Raw genomic sequence first — 20,228 nt, 5'->3', positions numbered from 1 at the left:
AAACACCATCAAGATAGCATCAATCATGTCATCCATTATCAACCAAGGCATCAAATGAATACAATAAACCCCAGGCCATGCAATGTTTTTTGTCCATGATAAGCAAGTGTACCAAGAAAAACACCATTAATCCATCATCAATCAAGACATTCATTATCAACCAAGGTATCAAATGAAAACAATATTGAATAAACCCTAGGCCAGCCAAGGCTCCGTCAACCTGTAGAACCTGCCTTTGTGATAAAAATCACAAAGTGGTGAAAAGATTCACTAGTGTAGGTCTCATGCAAAATGTGGGGTAACAGAGCATACCAATTGAACATTATATCTACATATGGGGCTGTTTGTTTGTCTCACATGAGATTCAATGTATGTCTGTCTGTGGTTGGAATGATGCATTATTTTTGATTTGAGACCCTCTCAACTTAATCTCCCGAAAAATAAATCCAAAAACTAGACAAACCAACCAAATGTTGAAAGTTCAGATTGTTGTGATTATCTCTTCCTAGGTAAGGACTAATTGAACTTAGTTATGTTTAATAAAATTGTATAGTCTGATCTAAATTGTTGTTTCACAAATTCATATCTAATGTTTATTGAAGGGATTTTATAAGTCATTTTCTTTTACTAGTTTAGGTTTGTAAAATTAAGCTTTATGTTTCTGATCATGTCTAACTAGAGTAATTTTAAACTTAAATCAAACACAGCTTGTAATGGCTTAAAGTGATGCTCATTTGATTGCACAAGTTTTGTGCTGTTTGACGCATTCCTTCCCTTGCAGTTACTATGATGATGTTCTCAACATTTGAACACACAGTCGATTTCCTATACCAAAATGTTGTGCAGAAGCAAAAGGCTGAATGTTCAATAATGCAACAATTGGGAGTAACATGCACAGCTGGGTACATGTCCGGTACTGTTGGTACTGTCCTTGCAACTCCTGCTGATAATATTGTTTCATGCTTGTATAACAAAAAGGCAAATACAACTATTCAGGTTTCTCTCTTGCAACTCTTTTAGGCTTTTTTGTGTATTTCAAATTCTAGAGCTTGTAAATTTCACGTGGTTGTTGAATAATAGAACATAATTCTTTCATATGGTTTGTAATATGCAATGTCATGGATTTTGTAGGCTGTAAAGAACATCGGAGCAGTTAATTTGTTCACCAGAAGTCTCCCAATCCGTTTTGCCCTTGTTGGGCCTGTTATCACAATGCAGTGGTTTTCCTATGACATGATAAAGGTCTTAAGTGGATTGTAAGTATATTCTTTCTGTGGTCATTATTTGGTAGTTTGTTGTTTAACAAAGGATGACATACTAATCAAGCAGCTTAAGTTCAACTCTTCTATTGCAGCCCTACTGTTGAAATTTCCAAGTCTATCCGTTAGAAATTTAATCTGTATTCTTTTGGTTTATTTCTTCTACTTGTTAATCTGTATTCTTCTAGTTTATTTCTTCTATAGATCAATAGCTGAAGAATACAAACACACAAGTGACACCGTTATTTTAGGACAACTCGTCCCCGGAAAAACCCAATGCGGGAAAACTGGGGCAACAATTCTGAGGGTTTATTATTATGCACTATATCCTTGAGTACAACTGGGTGCGAAACTGGCTCACCCGACAGAGAAAAATAACCGACGGTAATACCTCTCTATTTAGAAGCAGATATTCAGAAAACCTGCCCCACGAAAGCCTCTCCAGCAACACTGAAGCACTGCGTCAGCCCTCTTGGCCTTTGTGTCAGCCCTCTGAGGCACTGCGCAGCCTCTAGGACCCTCTGCGTCACTCCTGCGTGGATGACGCAGGTCCTCTGGCCTCTGCGCTGTCTCTGCTGGGCTCTGTGTGGCCTGCTCTGGCTTTTGTATCTGCCTCTCTGCCTCTATGTTGGTCTCGTAGCACTATCTTTGCCTCTCTGTCCAGTTTTCACTGCCCCTTGCTGTTGATCACTGATTCGACTTTACTTAGCAACCCCGCTCTAGTAAATCGAATGACTGATCACTCTGGTGTGTTCTCCAACTGACCCTCAAGCCCCCTCTTATACTTTCCCTGTTGGTCCTTCAACGGTCGAGATTACATCTCTAATCAACGGCTAAGATTAGATTTGGCTTGATACATGACTTTTGGAACCTTCTAACCCAGTTTTATATTAATACCCATTAATATTTAATTTTTCCTGAGTTTAGGCTTAGGAACTCCATTAAAAATATTAATTATTTTAATATCTCCTAAACCGGTTAGAATTTGCCCAAACCATTTCTGGGTCTTGGAGATCTCATGTGCTTTAACCTCTCCACCAATTTTCATGGTTAGAGCATATCCGATGCTACCCCAAATCAACACTCCCTCTTAGCGAGGACTGTGCTCTAGTAATACTCCTCACTGAGCATTACTCTGATTATATGGCACCGATATCTGTGTTGATGCTAGGCCTCCCCGCCCAACATCCTCTGCGCTGCTACATCCTGTACTGCTACCCATGGCCCTGCCACTGCCACTGTTGCATCCGTACGACAGCTCCCTCTGCATCTGTGCTGCTGCTGGTCCTTTCTCCCAACACTGCATCTGCACTGCAACCCCCTCTCATCATGTTGCATCGTGCTACTGCATATTGCTACTGCACTGCAACTCAGTTACTGAGAAGTAAGTAATTGATCCACCCAACTACTGACATCCCTGTCAGGCTAGAAACACTCCCGATGTTGAAGCTCTCTCTGCCGCTAACAAGTGCTCCCTCTACTGCCTCTGCGCTACTGCAACAACTCCCTGCCTCTCGCACCGCTGCAAACCTCTCTGTGCCATCCTGCACTATTGCAACACTCTCCATGCCTCTCGCACTACTGCAGCCTGCTAGCCTCGCACTTCCCGGAGACTTCTGCACTGTAGCACTCTCTGCCGCTTCATCTGCATCTGTCTCTATCGACATTCTACTACTCTCTCTTTGGGGCTCCCGTAGCAAGGTATAATCCAAGAGGTTGGGTACCTCAAGGATCCTGCCCCTCATCACCTGTAGTCTCCTTGACTACAACTCGATGTCTCCCCACCTCTTCTCTAGAGGTACATGAGCACTCATGGCACAATCGTTATCCTCCTCTACCGCCTTTTTCGCCTTCCCTAGCGCTGCCTTAGTGTCAAATGCCTATCGCTTGTTCTTCTTCCTTGGACATTGGTTCGCATAATGACCCAATTACCCGCAGTTGAAGCACTTGACCTTGGAGAGGTCCTTTTTCTTCCTCTTCTCCTGCTTTCCCGCAGATGCTAGAGCTGCATCCTCTTCCTCTTCCTTCTTGATCCAGACTCCTTTGCTGCAACTCCCTGTCTTGCTCAGTCGTCTGATCTCTTCTTGATGAAGAGTTGCCCACAATTCTTCCCAATTTGGAAGATCTGCCCTGCCCAATATGCTCTGGACAAATGTCTCCCACTCTTCGGAGACTACGTTTAGTGCGATCCTCACCAACATCTCCTCATCCGACGTGGCCCCTATGGAAGTCAGTTGGTCTCGGATCTCCTTCAATCTCCCGAGGAAGTGATCTATCTGCTCCCCCTTCTGCATCTGGTATGACCGCAGCTGATTCTCAAGTAACATCTTCCTCTGCACGGAAGTATGTTGGTACAACTTCTTCAAGGCGTCCCACATTTCCTTTGTCGTCTCCTTCTTGGCAATATGTTGGACCACATGATCCTTGACCCCATCAAGGATGATGCATTTCGCCTTGGCCATTGCCTCCTTGTACTTCTCATTATCAGCCGGGTCAACTGGGATCGCCACTGTTCTCAAGGCGAAGGCCTTGATGCGATGTCTATCTAGAATGGACAGGATCCTGGCCTTCCAGACCACAAAGTTGGATGCCCTGTCCAGCCTGTCTTGATCCCTCAGCCCATTCATGGCCATCTCTTTGCTCTTCTTGTCGACTCCTCCGAGTCTCTCTACTTCCCTTCAGAAGTTCTCTCTTCGACTCCTACTGAGTGTCTCTACTTCCCGCCTGGAAGTTCTTTGCTAGACTCCCTCTGAGTCACGATTTCCCTTCTGGAAATCTTCCTACCAATCATCAAGTCGTACCTCTCTGATCTTTTGTGCACCTGCAACACCGATCCAGATTTCTTGGCTAGAAATCCGCCTCGGTAGTGACTCCCTATACCTTGGTTTTGCCTTGTTAGGTACTGTTATGCCCACAGTACCCCACCAACTTCACTCCTGCAAACTGCCCACAGCTTCCTATGCCCTAGCAACTGAAGGACTAAGCTTCTAGGCTCTACGCAATCCCGACACTGGAAAAAATGCTCCCTCAGCCAATTGTGTCAACCATCCTGGTCTCTACGTGGCTTTGCATGAGCCTTTTTCTGCCCTCCTCAGCCTCTGTGTTGGCCTTTCTCTGGCCTGCACTGATGACCTAGTCAACCCTTCTTCTGTCGCTTTCTGCAAGGAGTAACTTCTGTCACCTGGGACAGTTGTTTTCTACTGCAAATGCTCTGCTTCAGTTGATGCCTTCAGCTCTCCTGTGATCTGCAACCACGCTCTGATACCATGTTGAAATTTCTAAGTCTATCCGTTAGAAATTTAATTTGTATTCTTCTGGTTTATTTCTTCTACTTGTTAATTACGAACAAGTTATTTAAAACATATAAATAACGAAATAAACACAATACAGTCTCAACCATCTACAGATCAACAGCTGAAAGAAAACAAACACACAAGTGACACCGTTATTTTTGGACAACTCGTCCCCGGAAAAACCCAATGCGGGAAAATTGGTGCAACAATTCTGAGGGTTTATTATTATGCAGTATATCCTTGAGTACAACTAGGTGCCAAACTGGCTCACCCAATAGAGAAAAATAACCTACAATATTACCTCTCTATTCGGAAGTAGGTATTCAGAAAACTTGCCTCACGAAACCCTCTCCAGAAACACTAAAGCACTGCATCAGCCCTTCTGGCCTCTGCCTCAGAACCCTTTGCGTCAGCCCTCTGAGGCATTGCACAGTCTCTGGGACACTCTGCGTCACTCCTGCTGCCTTCTAGTGGATGACGCAGGCCCTCTGGCCTTTGCGCTATTTCTGCGTGGCTTGCTCTGGCTTCTGCGTCTGCTTCTCTGCCTCTGCATTGGTCTCTTGGCACTATCTCTGCCTCTCTGTCCAATACTCACTACCCCTCGCTGCTAATCACTGATTCGACTTTAGTTAGCAACCCCGCTCTAGTAAATCGAATGACTGATCACTCTGATGTGTTCTCCAACTGACCCTCAAGCCTCCTCTTATACTTTTCCTGTTGGTCCTTCAACGAGCAAGATTGCATCTCTAATCAACGACTAAGATTAGATTTGGCTTGATCCATGACTTTTGGAACTTTCTAACTTAGTTTTATATTAACACCCATTAATATTTTATTTTTCCTAAGTTTAGACTTAGGAACTCCATTAAAAATGTTAATTATTTTAATATCTCCTAAACCGTTGGAATTTTCCCAAACCATTTCTGGGTCTTGGAGATCTCATGTGCTTTAGCCTCTCCACCAATTTTCATGGCTAGAGCACATTCAATGCCACCCCAAATCAACACCTACTTTGTGTTCGAAGTCTGGTTTCTATACCTGCAAATGATTCTTAAGAAGTGTCCTTTCCCCTGTTTTGAACTTTATGAAAAAACTGTACTATCATACTCCTATTTGCATTGTTTGGGAGTGAGAGTTTTCTATATTTCAATTTCCAGAGCCGAATAGTGTAATGAACCTAATTTAGACATTTGCTGTGATTAATTACCAGTTAGGTCTGCTAAAGAGAGTGTCCATTCACTATGACACACCTTTTCCGGGCTATATAAGCCCAAGTTATTCATTCATTGTAATCAATCAACCATTTTATTCTTATTTATATAAATATATATTTCTTTATTCTATGTTGTGTATGTAAGATGGAGTATGAACCATCCTGTTCATAACAATTGTTATCAAAGTGGGTTCCCTTCCCTCCTGGCTTGTGGGAAAATATTTTTGCTAGCGGCATGTGAAAATTCTATCACTGCGGCAGTTGATTTACTTTTCCTACTTATTCCATCATAAGTTATTCATGGAATCACTTCAATAAACATTAAAATAAATACTACTGCAGATATCACATCGTAATACAAAAACAAACATATGCACAAGAATCAATACATTGACATAGATATTTTGGACTAATGTCCCCGGAAAAACCTAATGTGGGAAAACCGGTGCAGTGAAGGAGGATTTTATTATTCAGCAATTTTCTAGTACAACAAGGTGCCAAACTGGCTTACCCATAGATAGACATTCTCTAGTACTTCTTCTAATCCTAGCGTCAGCCCTGCTAACATCTGCGTGGTCTGAAACCCTTTGCGTCAGCCTAAAAACTCTCCGCGTCAGCCTATTGAGACTTTGTGTAGCCTCTCTGGCCTTCTGCGTCACTCCTGCAGCCTTTGCGTGGATGACGTAGGCCCTGTTGGCTTTGCGTAGTCTCTGTTGCCTTTGCGTGGCTCCCTTTGGCCTTGCGTCTGCCTCTCCTGTCTCAGCGCTGATCTCCAGTAGCTGATCCTGTCTCTCTGTTCTGTACCTACTGCCTCCTGATTTCTCACCAAACCACTGGTTCAATTTCTCAGCTAACCTCGCTCCAGAAATTGAACTCACTGGTCTCCCTCAGTATGTTCTCCAAGTGACCCTCAAGCCTCCTTTTATACTTTTCTTGTTGACAAATCAACGGCCGAGATTAAGTCCCTAATCAACGACTAAGATTAGATCTGGTTTGATCCATCTCTTTTGGACCATTCTAACATAGTTTTATATTAATCCACATTAATATTTTAATTTCCCTAAGTTTAGACTTAGGACTCCATTAAAAATATTAATTATTTTAATATCTCATAAACTGTTTAGAATCTGCCAAAACCCTTTCTGGGTATTGGAGATCTCATGTGGCTTAGCCTCTCCACCAAGTTTCGTGGCTAGAGCACATCTGATGCTACCCCAAATGAACACGGAAAAAAAGTCTAATGTAAGTTTGAAACTTGCTTCGCTGCGACCAATTTCATCACTGGTGCTAACAAAACTTTGTGCTAGTGGCTCTTTCAAAAAATTGATAAACAATGAAATATATCAGTTTCTCTCTCAAGTTGATAAATAGATCTTATATACTAAGAGTTGCAAAAAACATTGTATAAGCCACCAATCACAGGGAGTTCTGCGTCATCTATTGTTGTACATAAACAACATCTGTCATTCAACTGTTTTGGAATAATTAACAGGAAGAACCACTGCAGTATTAAAACACATTCACACACTCTCTATTTTATAGGAAAACATTTTCTTTTAAAATTCTATGGGGAATAGTAAATGGAATAAAAATAAAAATGGCATCACTAAATTGTTAAATTTCCTCGAACCCAGCAATCTGGCATTTTCCTACATAGCAATTATTACATATCTACTGAATAAAAAGTATGACTGGGATCTTGATAAAACTTAAACAACAGAAGCAAAATAAACAAGCAATGTCGATCAGATAAGCACACATTTTCTACCTAATTAAACAATTCTTCATCCAAATAACTTTAGAACCTACTCGGGCTCCCTTATTGGGAAAATGGTAATAGGCTCTAATGCCTCCTTCCTTTTCCTATTGTGTCATATTTGTACATCCTTCAATCCTATCCCAAGCTGTTCTTAAGGGGGGATGTTAGGATATTCCGACACATAGGAAATAGTTCAGTATAACTTGGTCTAGTGTAGAGTTAGGTAAAGTGTGTTTCTTTACTATTTACTTTTGTAACTTATAATCCGACGGTCACGATATGTAGTGATTCGACGGTTCATTCTCTCCTTGGTATTACCGACATTTGATCCGTGGCTTAACACTCGATTGGTCCATGATCTCTATTTAAAGAGCATGGAGGGTCATTTCAATTTGTAGTGTAACGTTCATGAGAGAAGCTTATGTAAATTTTCATTCTTTTATTAATAAATTGCCTGAAGTGGCCGCGTTGGCTCAGGTCGTGGACTGTTTCCCTCTTTAAGGGTTTTAACCACGTCAGGAATACTGGTGTATTGATCTGTGATCTGTTTGTGAGCGGTGTCCTTTGGTGTTCTGTCTGAGGAACTTACCCTGTATATTCCTACATGGTATCAGAGCTATTTGAGGGCCGCATCCATTGGTGTTCCAAATCTGAAGCAGGTAGAACTGCATCTGACTGTTGTTTCCTAGATCTACTGTTTGTGACTGCTTTCGGGCCTAGAGGACTGCTCTATTGTGTTAGGAGCATCTGTTCCAGTGAGGAACCCCTTTCGTTTGACGCGAAAAGGTTTCCGTTAGCCCTAGCTATGTCATTTTTAAGATCTAAAGGTATACAATGTTTATTTGCAGTTTTTAGTTATTTTCTCTTTGTTTATTTTGGTTTATTTAGCTCTCTGTTTTTTATTATCGGATCTATACCTTTCATTTCTGTGTATGCTCTTTGTCCCGCGACTCTGTGCGATCTCAACAAATCAGAAACAAAAAGGAAGCATTTTTCTCGTGCATATGCTCTTTTCAGCGGCGCCTTAGTGTGATCTCGAAAAATCAGAAACATTGAGGAAAATATTTAGTTTCCGGGTAAAGCTAACTTCAAGCCATAAGGTTTGTTTTTTTTTGTGTCCGTGTTGGGTTTTGTGTTTTTTGTTTTGTAGGCAAAAAAGAGCTTTCTCAAGTAAGCACGCACCCCAAAGCTTCAGTGACTAAAAAAAAAAAGAAACCCCCTTCTTCTTTTCCAAAAATTACTAACCTTTTAAACTAGCTCACTTGGTCCAAAGTTACTTTATGAGAATAGAGGTCTTGGGTTCAAGTCTTTCTTTTTGTTGAGTTACTTTTCAAAAAGCACATATAGCTTATGTTTTAAAGTTACTTTATGTAAAAGTGTTCTCTCCCATTATAAAAAATGAGTCACTTATAATTCTAAAGTCTCGTTATCTTTTATTTAAGTTACAATTTAGTGGGTAGCTCATAAAGTACCATTGTAAAAGTGACTTTCACTTATTTATAAAAGTGAGTCTCATATGTTTCTTCTAAAAAGTGAGCTAATCAGATTTATGTTTGGAAAGGGGGGAGATTTTTTTTAATATAACATTATTATTCATTTCCGCATATTCACGCACTTCGTCGGTAGTTTCAACAAATTTTATTCAAAAAGCCATAACTTCTTCATCCGGAAGTCGTTTTCAGAGCCATTTTTTTCAGTGTTGATAATATCGGTATCGGGAAAATATCGGCGAGGGTCCGGAAAATATCTTATCGGAAATATCGGCGAAAATATCGGCAAAATATCGGCAAATATCGGCAAGCATAAAAAATGCATAATATATTCATTTTTTTTCAGATTTCTAAACATATAAAGCAATAACAACATGAACTAAACACATTGGCACATAAATATGAAGAAGACATTCTTCTATATGATGTCAAATAGAAATGATACATCAAACTTCAAAGGCGATACCAAATCCTGCTGATCCCTGATAATTGTCCAATCAAGGACTCAAACAAAATAACATCACATATCCTGCTGATCCCTGATAGTGATAATTGTCCATTCAAGGACTCAAACAAAACAACATCACATATATAAAACTTTAAAAGTATTTCATCATCATGAGTTATAAATAAAAAATGCATAATATATTCATTTTTTTCAGATTTCTAAACATATAAAGCAATAACAACATGAACTAAACACATTGGCACATAAATATGAAGAAGGCATTGATATATATGATGTCAAATAGAAATGATACATCAAACTTCAAAGGCGATACCAAATCCTGCTGATCCCTGATAATTGTCCAATCAAGGACTCAAACAAAATAACATCACATATCCTGCTGATCCCTGATAGTGATAATTGTCCAATCAAGGACTCAAACAAAACAACATCACATATATAAAACTTTAAAAGTATTTCATCATCATGAGTTATAAACTTATATGTAGCAAAAGTTGCAAAACAAATAAAACTAGCAGCTATCTATCTGAGACCATTGGCCTCTCCCTAGCAGCTTTCTTTTTGTCTTGTTCAGCAATTGCTTCACGAGCTTTTTGTATAACCTCTGCACTAGAAACCATACAAGGCATCACATCTGCATCATATGCAGAGAGTTTAGCCAGATGGTATTTCAATCGTGTAATCCCTCCTGACATCTTGGTCCCACACAAGTTGCATGATATATATCCCTGATTTGCCCCACCAACAGCCTCCCCATACTCCCAAAATGGGTCCAAGGCTTTTGGCATATTTGACATTTGTAGTGAACTAATTCAAACCTAGGGCACAAAAAAAACAAAAAATTGGCATTAAATGAGTATAACTATACAGTGCCCAGCAAACACTCAAGAAACTATTTTAATTTTTAAAGCAACATCTTCATGTTCAGAATTTAAACAACAAAAGCAAGCATAAAAAATGCATAATATATTCATTTTTTTCAGATTTTTAAACATATAAAGCAATAACAACATGAAATAAACACATTGGCACATAAATATGAAGAAAACACTGATATATATGATGTCAAATAGAAATGATATATCAAAGGCGATACCAAATCGTGCTAATCCCTGATAATTGTCCGTTCAAGGACTCAAATGTGGAGAACCAATACAAAATAACATCACATATAATAATAAAAGTATCTCATCATCATGAGTTACATGTAGCATAACAAATAAAACTAGCAGGCAGCAGCTATCTATCTACTGCCCTCTCCCCCTTTTACGGGAAAACATGATGGGCTGTTTGCCAGGCCTACCCCTAGTAGTAGAAGGCCCTGACACTGCCTCTGCACCTAATGTCAAATAATGAGTGATAGGCATGGAGCTATGCTCTCCTATATCTATAGCAGATGGTGTTGATGCTGATGCTCCCGCAGTGCCCTCCTCCTCCTGCTCCTCCTGCTCCTCCTCTAAGTGCTGCTGCTCCTCTGACTCCGAGTCCTCCTCTTGCTGCCCCTGCTCTAATGGATCATCTGCCACTGGCTCTAACCATGAAGGTGACTCCTCCAATATGGGCTCCTGAGACTCCACCCTCCACGGAGACAATACATCAATATTGTCTAAGGAAATGGCATCTGGATCCACTGGTGATTCTATTTGCCTCACTCGAAGTCGGATGTTGTAATGCACATACACCAAATCGTTGAGGCGTGCGAACTCCAACCTGTAAGAGTGTCAAAAAAAGTAATGAGTCTTGACTCTTGACTCTTGACACTTGAAGGTCATAAATTAAAAATTAAAAATTACAATAAGTGTAATTGCTCAACTGAAGGTTTGAGTACAAAGTTATACCTGTTGCGCTTTTTGGCGTGTATTTTCTCAAATACACTCCAATTGCGCTCACACCCTGAAGAGCTACATGTTTGACTCAAGATTCGTATAGCCAAATTTTGCAAATTTGGTACCCTTGCACCATAGCTTCGCCACCAAAGATTTACAACAAAATAATGAAATAAAAAATTCAAAAACTTAAAAGTTAAAAGTTAAAAGTTAAAACATAATTAAATTCAAATTTCTAATTTCTAATGAGTGATGACTTGTCACTTACGTGGCATGAAGAGGGCCCTTTCCTTAATGGCATCATCAAAGCCAAATAGGCCAACAGAATCCTGATAACTATGTATCTCGCGGCTGATTTTGCGACGAAGCTCAGAATCAGGTACCATCCTCTCAATACAGGAATGGAGCCCTTCCATCACCTCGCCATCAAAACGAAAATTGCATTTGTATGCAAATGCAGGGTTGAGGAAGAGTGCTGCTGCATGAATGGGTCGATGAAGCATCCCTGTCCACCGACTATCGATCACATCCCATAACATCATCTGCCTATTAAGGCCAGCAGAACCCTTGTCTGCATAATAGGAACGAATGGCCTCCTTGGCCCTATCCATGCCCTCATACAAATAAGGCATTGCAGGCTTCTCTCCATCCACCAATCTAAGAACCTTTACTATAGGTTCGCTAACTGCACATGCTTCTTGTACTCCACGCCAAAATGTCTCAGAGTACACCATTTTTTCAATGGCTCTCCCATCAGGTCTCCTGCTGTATCTACAAGCACGCCAATCATTAGACACAAACATTTGCTTCAACTCGAACTGACATCGAAGCAAAGACTGAAGAGTAATAAAGGTTGTGGCAAAACGTGTGATGGCAGGACGCCGCAACTCCTTGTTTCTAGTGAACCTCCTCATAAGGCTAAGAACAAAAGCATGGTTATAAATAAACTTGGGGATGCTCCTAGCCATATCAACTGCCTCCTTGATGAAGGAGAGTTTCCCCATATCCTCAAGCAACAAATCAAGACAATGCGCTGCACATGGAGTCCAGAACAATGTGGGATGCCTCTCCATAAGCATTCTGCCGGCAGACACATAATTAGCTGCATTGTCTGTTACGACTTGCACCACATTCTGCACACCAATCTCCTGAATGAACCCATCTAACAACTCACATATCGTTGCTGCATCTTTGATATGTTCTGATGCATCCAACGATTTAATAAACATGGTACCTTTAGGACAATGTACCAAGAAATTTAGAAGGGTCCTACCCTTCCTATCTGTCCAACCATCAGACATCACTGTGCATCCAGTGACTTCCCATGTCTGTTTCAACTCCGCCAATCTAGAGTTGATGTCCTATTTTTCTGCTTGAAGAATTGGCCCCCGCAACTCCTCATATGTGGCACTTTTGTACCCTGGGCCCACAACAGCAATAGCATCACACATTGGTTGCCAAAATGGATTGGTTTTTGTGATGCTGAGAGGTAAGTCGCTCCAAAAAATACACCTCCCCATGACTCTATCTGCTTCTTCCTTCTCCTTTTTTTTATAAAGCGATTTTATGCCAGGTTGTGCTCCAGCTCCTGTTCGTGGAACAAAAAATGATGACCTCGCATTCACACTAGCAGTAGCGCTAGCATGTGATGGTGTGCCAGTTGTGGAGCCCCTCCCACTAGGGCCAGTAGGGCCACTACCCTGAACATGAAAATCAGGAGAAGATATCCCAAAAGATCTACCTGCACGTTCAGCTTTGTTTCTTTCAGCCTCTTCCTTCTTTCTGTCCTTTTCTTCAATTGCCTCAAGAGCTTTTCGTATAAGCTCCGGACTAGAAACTTGACAAATGCCAACATCGTGTCCAGGGAGTCTAGCAAGATGGTATTTCAGTCGTGTAACCCCACCTGTCATCTTGTCCCCACACAATTTGCATGAAAGATATGCACGATTTGTCCCACCATCAGGGATCCCATACTCCCAAAATGGGTCCAAGTTTTTTGGCATATTTGTATTTTGTAGTGGGCTAAGTTGCTAACTCAAAAGGAAACCTACAGCACCAAAAAAAATTTGGAATTAGTAACTTAATGACTTAATAAGTAATACGAATTTACGAAATTCCATGGGTGCAGGTCTCAATATCAAATCCTCATTCTTCAAAGACAAATGGAATAAACTTTAACAAAGTTCTACAAGAAAAATCCAAAGGTCTTGAAAGAAAATTAAATTTTTAATAGCCTAGCTTTTAAAAATTAAAAGTGTAAGGATAGATTCTAAAGGCTAAGTCTATATGTCGTAGACAGTCTTGGAATAAGTTAGGAATCTGAGCGGCTGAGCCAAAATAGTGTTAGATGGTGGCTCTTGAACCATTGTATAGACTCAAAAGCAAGCGCCATTGATTTGGAAAAAAAGTGAATCTGCTAAAGATTGAAACTGTCAAAAGGTGAGAACTATTTCTTTGAAGTTTGAACTAAGTTCAATAAAGCAATACCGTATTACCGTGTTTAGATGTTTTTTAACTTTTAAGAACACAATAAAAAATATAATACTACCACATATGCCATGTCCTCAGATTTATCATTTAACCAAGAAAAACTTAAAAGAAAATGTGCCAATGCCTGTAAAGAAGATCCCAAACATTCAAATCAACTGCCAAAATTCTCATAACTTCATCCCAGAACTACATTCTCACCATTAGAGGTTGCATATCATGGCTATCCAGACTCACTCAGAAATTATTCTTCAAAGTATGATCCATAAGAAGAGACCTCAACAGACAAAATTAGTTGCAACAATGTCAAGTAAACTGTAAAACCCACAGGTTAGATCTCTTAGTTTATTTTCAGGAACTCTGGAGTCTGTTTATTTACACTGTTTTAAACTTTTATACATGCATTATTTTCAAACTTTGTCATTCTAAAATATGGGTAATATGCAAATTAGTGTGTAGATTTGTTGCTATGAAAGTGATGTGGGTTTATGAGATGCGGTTAAATACAACAGAAGCTCAAGCAGTTAGAAGAAATATCAATCAACTTAGGGCATACGTTATGTGTGCAACAAATATATGACACAACACCACCCATGAAATGCTATAAAAACTTAAAAAGTTAAAACAGAAAAAACTATTGTTTGAGACTTGAGTTGTGGTCATCTCTGAAATTTCACTTTGAAATTAAAAAGAAGATTTGAAATACATTGTACAGAAGCCTAAAATATTACAATAATCATCTGCCAAATGATAATTCTTAGCAGTGAGCACTATCTATCTGCAAACATTCGCATTCCCTTGTATGCTATGCTAAATTGTTTATGGGAGAATCGTATGGAGACTGCTAATGCTATGTCTGGACTCTGAATATGAAACGATTTAGTATAATATGATTGTGGTAAGTTGGTAACTGTGAGTCGTGACAGATCTGACCACTGAACAATAAGCTTAACGAAAAATAGAACATAAAAGATGGAGAAATAAAACACCAGACATGTGAATGGCTAAAAGGCTGTAGTCTATAATATATATATAAACGATGAATTAAGTTGTGTTTAAACTTTATAGTATAGCGCATAAGGCAGACGTCAAACAATCCCGCATGGAATTCGTTGTTGATTATAACGCTGGGGCATCCGGCATACCTGTAAAGTTGTAAACCCTCCGCAGCAGCCAAAGTTCAAAGTTCAAACCCTCCGCAGCCACCGTTCGCAGCGTCTCTAGCTCTCACGAAAGTTCGAAACCGAAATGGCTCATTAACGTCAAACGAAAACCCTAAGCCCATTTTATAAAGGCTGCGGACGATTTTTATGGTCGTCTCGCGCTATTTGACAAAATATCGCCGAAATCTCGTGCATATCGCGATAAATTCGAAATCAGCAAATATCGCGATTTTTTCGGGGCGATATTTTGGCTCGCCGAAAATATCGCTATATTTGCGAATATCGCCGATTTTTCGGCGATATTATCAACGCTGATTTTTTTTAATCAACCTATTTTTTCAAGATCTTTCCATTGGAACACTTATTTTCAGCATCTATAGCTTCCATTTATGTTAAAATGGAAAATCCATGCCAAGTTATTCTTGACAACACCAACTACTTTCAATGGTGGTCTTATATTGTGGATTTACTTAGAAGTAAAGGTCTTTACAGAATAGCCTCAGGCCAAGAAACCAAACCTAAAGATGAAGATAAGGCAGCCAAATGGGAAAATAGGCAAGATCAAGCACGTGGGTTGATAGGGATGTTTATTTCTCCAGAAGTTAGATTCCATATCGCAGAACTTGATACCCCCAATGAAGCAATGAAACAACTCATTAAAGTTTTTGGAATTAAAATTGAAATTAGAGCCCATCAACTTGAAAATGAGTTGCTTACGTTGGACCCCAATAATTTTTCTTGCATTGAAGATTTTTTGTCTAGGTTCAAGACCCTTAGACTTCTCTTGGAATGTGTTAAGGTGAAGAAAGAAGATGGTAGCCTTATTTATTCCATTCTTACTAAGTTGGGACCAGTCACTAGCCTACTCGTTGTTTGTTTCTACCTTCCATTCTACAAGAGAAGCCTTCATTTCTCAAGGACAAGACTACAAGTCCCCTTCCTTTGATGCCTTTTGTGATTCTTTAATAAGAGAACAAGAAAAACTCTTACATCTTGGTTTTCTTAATCTTGGAAACTCTTCTAAGAAAGCCGTAACCGTTCATGAGAGAAGCTTATTTAAATTTTCATTCTTTTATTAATAAATTGCCTAAAGTGGCCGCGTTGGCTCAGGCTGTGGACTGTTTACCTCTTTGAGGGTTTTAACCACGTCAAGAATATTGGTGTATTGATCCGTGATTTGTTTGTGAGCGGTGTCCTTTGGTGTTCTGTTTGAGGAACTTACCCTGTATATTCCTACAAATGGCCGTCTGAGGAAATTACTTATAAAATAATACCCTGGATTTGATCCAGTTGATCATGTTGATTTTTGTAGTTGTAGAAGGTCTTCTTCTAGCTTTGTGTTTTAGCATGTAGAAGACTTTGATTTGCCTCTTTGGGTGCTTGCATGCGAGGCGTAAGTGATTTTTCGATTTCTTTCCCAAGTTTAACTAAGGAAAACTTCAATAATTGATTACTAAGAACTATTAGGCCTAAGCCTAATGATAAGGAAGTTACTTTCTATGTCAACGTGTTCGACTGATTTCGATGATGAAATTCGAAATTCATCACATGCAAAGATTGGGCGATCGAATTCAAAAGAAATTCGTTCAAATTGGTGAGGGTTTTTTCGTTACTACGTTTTAATATATTAAATATTCTTGAGCATCTCCCTGTTGTATATACTCTCTATTGGCTTTCGTAGATGTTTTGTATTGGTTGAAATGTGTTGTCTGAAAACGATTCCAGACTGCTAGCAACTTGCCAAAAATTGCTCTCGGCTTGCCAAAAGGTTATGCCTTTGCACATTCATGGAGGAGGAAGGGTTGATTGTTGGCTTGCCAGAGGAGTTGTGGACTGCCGTCAGTTACTGCCCAAAGGATTGTCATTGCTTTTGATCGAAAACTTGTGCCCATGACCTTAAGTCTTTCCTTGGCATCACAAGCCTCCTCTATTCTATCATTAGAATACTATGTGCTATATTAGAATTTAGTTAACTTGTATTATATTTATATAAAGTTTGTTGTTCAAGATTATGTTTATATGGGTTAAATTTTATATACTATGTTTATAAAAACTATAATTATAAGTATAGATCATATAAATAAGTTATAATATATTTAATATAATACATTCAATTTCAAATTAAAAAAGTAAAAATATTATTTGAAAATATTATATTGTAAATAGTTTAAAATAAAATTTATGTAAGTTATATATATAAACATTTTAGTTTATTGAATTAAGTGTCGAATTTTATCTCCTAATTATTTATGGATGAATGTTTATCAAATTTTAAGTTGGTCAAATTTGAACACGAATTCGTATAAGGTGACTTAGGTTATTTTATTTAAGTGACTTAGACAATATAATCTCAACCATTGATCTGAAGTGATTTTAGGATTTAAGTCTAGCCATTGATTAATTAGGATATTAGGGTTAGGGATTTGGCTGAATGATGAGGTGAAAGAAATAATTGGTTTAGCACTTGTGTGAGAGATTTGCCCAAGAGGTTGGTTGGACTTGATTGAGGAGAGAAAAAATAATTTAGAGGGCTGAGTTGAAGAGAGAGGGAGGTTGAGACAGCAAGGAGGAGGCTGATTTATTGGCAGCGAATCACATGCAACTGAGAGGAGGCTTCGGCTCACACGTTCGACTAAGATAGGCCGTATAGCAATACAGGGCAGCAGGGTAAACTTCCTTGCAGGTCGAATTTTCTAGCAGCAGGTTGAGTCTCTGAGTGGATTTTTTTTCCTTGTGAACCGTGTCACAGGTTTCCTGAACAACTGATAATTTCTGTGTATTTCTTTGTGGGTCTTACCTAGTATTTCCCAAATTTAGTAAAAGTGAAGGAAAAGTGTGGGTAAATTTTTCTATTGTTGCGTGTCATTGATTTCTAATTTTTATTCCGTTGCAGATTAATTTACTGGGTTAGAATATCAATGTATTTATTTTATATCAATTTCAGAATTTATTTGTGAAAAATATTCTTTGGGTTTTGCATTAATTGCGGAGATAAAATAGATTAGGACTGATATTAAAATCTCACATGATATCAATGTTGAGATTTGTAGCTCGGGAGGTGTTAACCCACCACCTGTGGGTGACCCCCCATAGGAGAACATTTTTCTCCTAGATGGTCCTCAGCCGATAGCCAACAATCCCTCACAGCCACCAGATAGCTTGATGTGCCACTTCTTCGCCATCTGAGCCAGCCATGTGGTCCCTCGCCCATCTGTTATGATCGTATGTTTGAAGGTGGGCCTCTTGACCTTGAAGGTATGACTTTTCATTGTGCAGTTGTGTATTTTTGTTTACTTATCATGGACACTTTTGGGCATGGATTAGTGGGGTGATTTGGTAGAAAAAGTGGGCTTGGTCTGTACTCTTGTCTCCTATGCTTGATTTCATGGGTAACCTTGTATCCTAGTCCCATAGGATCTCCTTTACTGACTACTAGCTTTAGGTTAGCACTACATGGGACACCCCAATTTTGGTTGCATGGTCCTGCTTCCCGATAGCATATACATCACTCCCCTCCGCTCATTTTAACCCCGTTCATCGCTTTTCCCATTCGGGTCCACATGTGTTCGTTGCGTCCACAAGGAGTTAGCTACCCCATCCCCTTGTCCACACTATGGGTCGGGACAAGAACGATGTCCTAGAGGTTGATGTAGCTAAAAGAAAAAGAAAAAGCATAATTTGGCCACTCTCAACAGGAAATGTACCATAAATGCAAAAGATGGTCGGGACATACACATTTAGCATGTGGGAAAAAGCCAAACATGAGCTCTACCCCTATCATTATGGCCATCACCCTGGTTCCTAGGGCCCCTCATATTGGCCCCTTACATCATTAAGGAACCCATGATTGTCCCAACCCCTGGTGGGCGATGAACCACCCCACCTTAAGGGGGTAATCACTGCTATATCCCACACATCATGCTCTCATCCCCTGGAGCCCTGAGTAGTTATAAAAGAAAATCAATAAAAGGAAAAAGGCATATGAAGAAGGGTGGAAAAACAAAGGCCGAGGTAACTCATGTACCACAATTGCTCCCTCCTACATTCATACACCCAAGTGTGGGCTTCCCTTATTTTGGCTACCCTTGTACTGTGGCATGTGGCTTGGAGCCTTCCCTTGATGCCCCATTCCATTCCACCATTATATCACATGCTACCTACCAATTGATGGATGTACCATGGACATGTAACCCCCTTTAGAGGTAGAAACCACTTAATAGGGTCCTTGGTTAACCCCCTTATTGAGCTTGGAGACACCTATACATGCTAAAGCCCCACTATGGAAGGGCATGCCACTATGAAGTGTCCATTTGATTCCATGATTTGTAAGCTCTTTTACTCGATTATTCTAATGATTTGTTATACTGGAAGGCAAAGGGATGCATTGGATCTTATACAGGATTGCAGGTGGGTCTCCACTTAGGATTTGGTCTCGTATACGAGGTCCAAGCTCTCCAGAGGGTCATATTGGCACTTGTAGGGTGAGCGTTGAGAGCCATGGGCCTCCACCATAGCAAAGAGTAGATTGCCACTTCATGGATCCCTCAACACCATTCATTGATTGCTCGTGTTCCACCTTTTGGATGAGGATGATGCACTTGGACCACCATGCCCAACCGGCTTCACACTTGCACCACACACTTGGCAGATGTTCCAGGGCCCAAATGAGGATGTGTCTCACCATGGGAGACAAAGGGAGGGCTTATGTCATCATTCTAGCCCTTGCAGATGGTATACAGGCATTATCGATCCACTTGGAGACCCATGAGGATGTCATTGTGCCCCCTCGCCACTTGGGGACACCATATTTGATTTGCTTGGATATTAAGGGGCCACCCCCTTGATCACTATGTTTGGAGCCTATTCTCTCACCTTGGCACACTTTGGACTCCACTAGGCCTCTTCAATGGCCCAACAACTCATTGTATCTATTATTTTTCCCTCTTAAGAGGCTTATCTTTGTATTATGGAGCTATCTTGGTGGGCTTGTCACCAAGTCATGTCATTATTGTACATTATTTTATTATTAAGGGGCATTATTAGGCTAATAGGCTATTCAAATCCCCTTATGGATTGTATAAATAGATGAGAGGCTCATTCATTTCTCTCATCACATTTTTGGATTGGACTATCTCTTCTTGAGAATTTCGGCTAGCCTCTTTGATGGATGAATTGGAAGTCTAATGCATTTCAATGTTTGGAAAAGCTTATCTTTTGTCTTGGAGCTTTGATATTTTTGCACATTGATGATTGGAGGATTTTCGCTATA

General features: G+C 39.9%; 2 protein-coding genes across 2 annotated transcripts in view; one reads left to right on the top strand and one right to left on the bottom strand.

Moving 5' to 3' along the window:
- The window catches only part of LOC149234617 (mitochondrial phosphate carrier protein 1, mitochondrial-like), a 203,908-nt gene that overhangs the window by 154,599 nt on the left and 29,081 nt on the right, over nucleotides 1–20,228 (top strand). The window contains exons 4-5 of the mRNA XM_089371887.1: nucleotides 782–996; nucleotides 1,132–1,256. Of these exons, the coding sequence (XP_089228013.1) occupies nucleotides 782–996; nucleotides 1,132–1,256 (340 nt within the window). The remainder of the gene's footprint in view (nucleotides 1–781; nucleotides 997–1,131; nucleotides 1,257–20,228) is intronic.
- LOC149234618 (uncharacterized) lies at nucleotides 9,733–11,695 on the bottom strand. The gene is made up of 3 exons (XM_089460986.1): nucleotides 11,633–11,695; nucleotides 11,322–11,497; nucleotides 9,733–11,193 (listed from the first exon to the last, which is right to left on the bottom strand). The coding sequence occupies exons 1-3, from the start codon at nucleotides 11,693–11,695 to the stop codon at nucleotides 10,731–10,733; spliced, it is 702 nt and encodes a 233-aa protein (XP_089317112.1). The 3' UTR covers nucleotides 9,733–10,730.

The sequence above is a fragment of the Pinus tabuliformis genome, chromosome 8, assembly GCF_031772625.1.
Source record: "Pinus tabuliformis cultivar Carrire ecotype Pingquan chromosome 8, CPIR1, whole genome shotgun sequence".
Classification (NCBI taxonomy): Eukaryota; Viridiplantae; Streptophyta; class Pinopsida; order Pinales; family Pinaceae; genus Pinus; species Pinus tabuliformis.
This window is presented reverse-complemented; position numbering and strand designations above follow the sequence as displayed.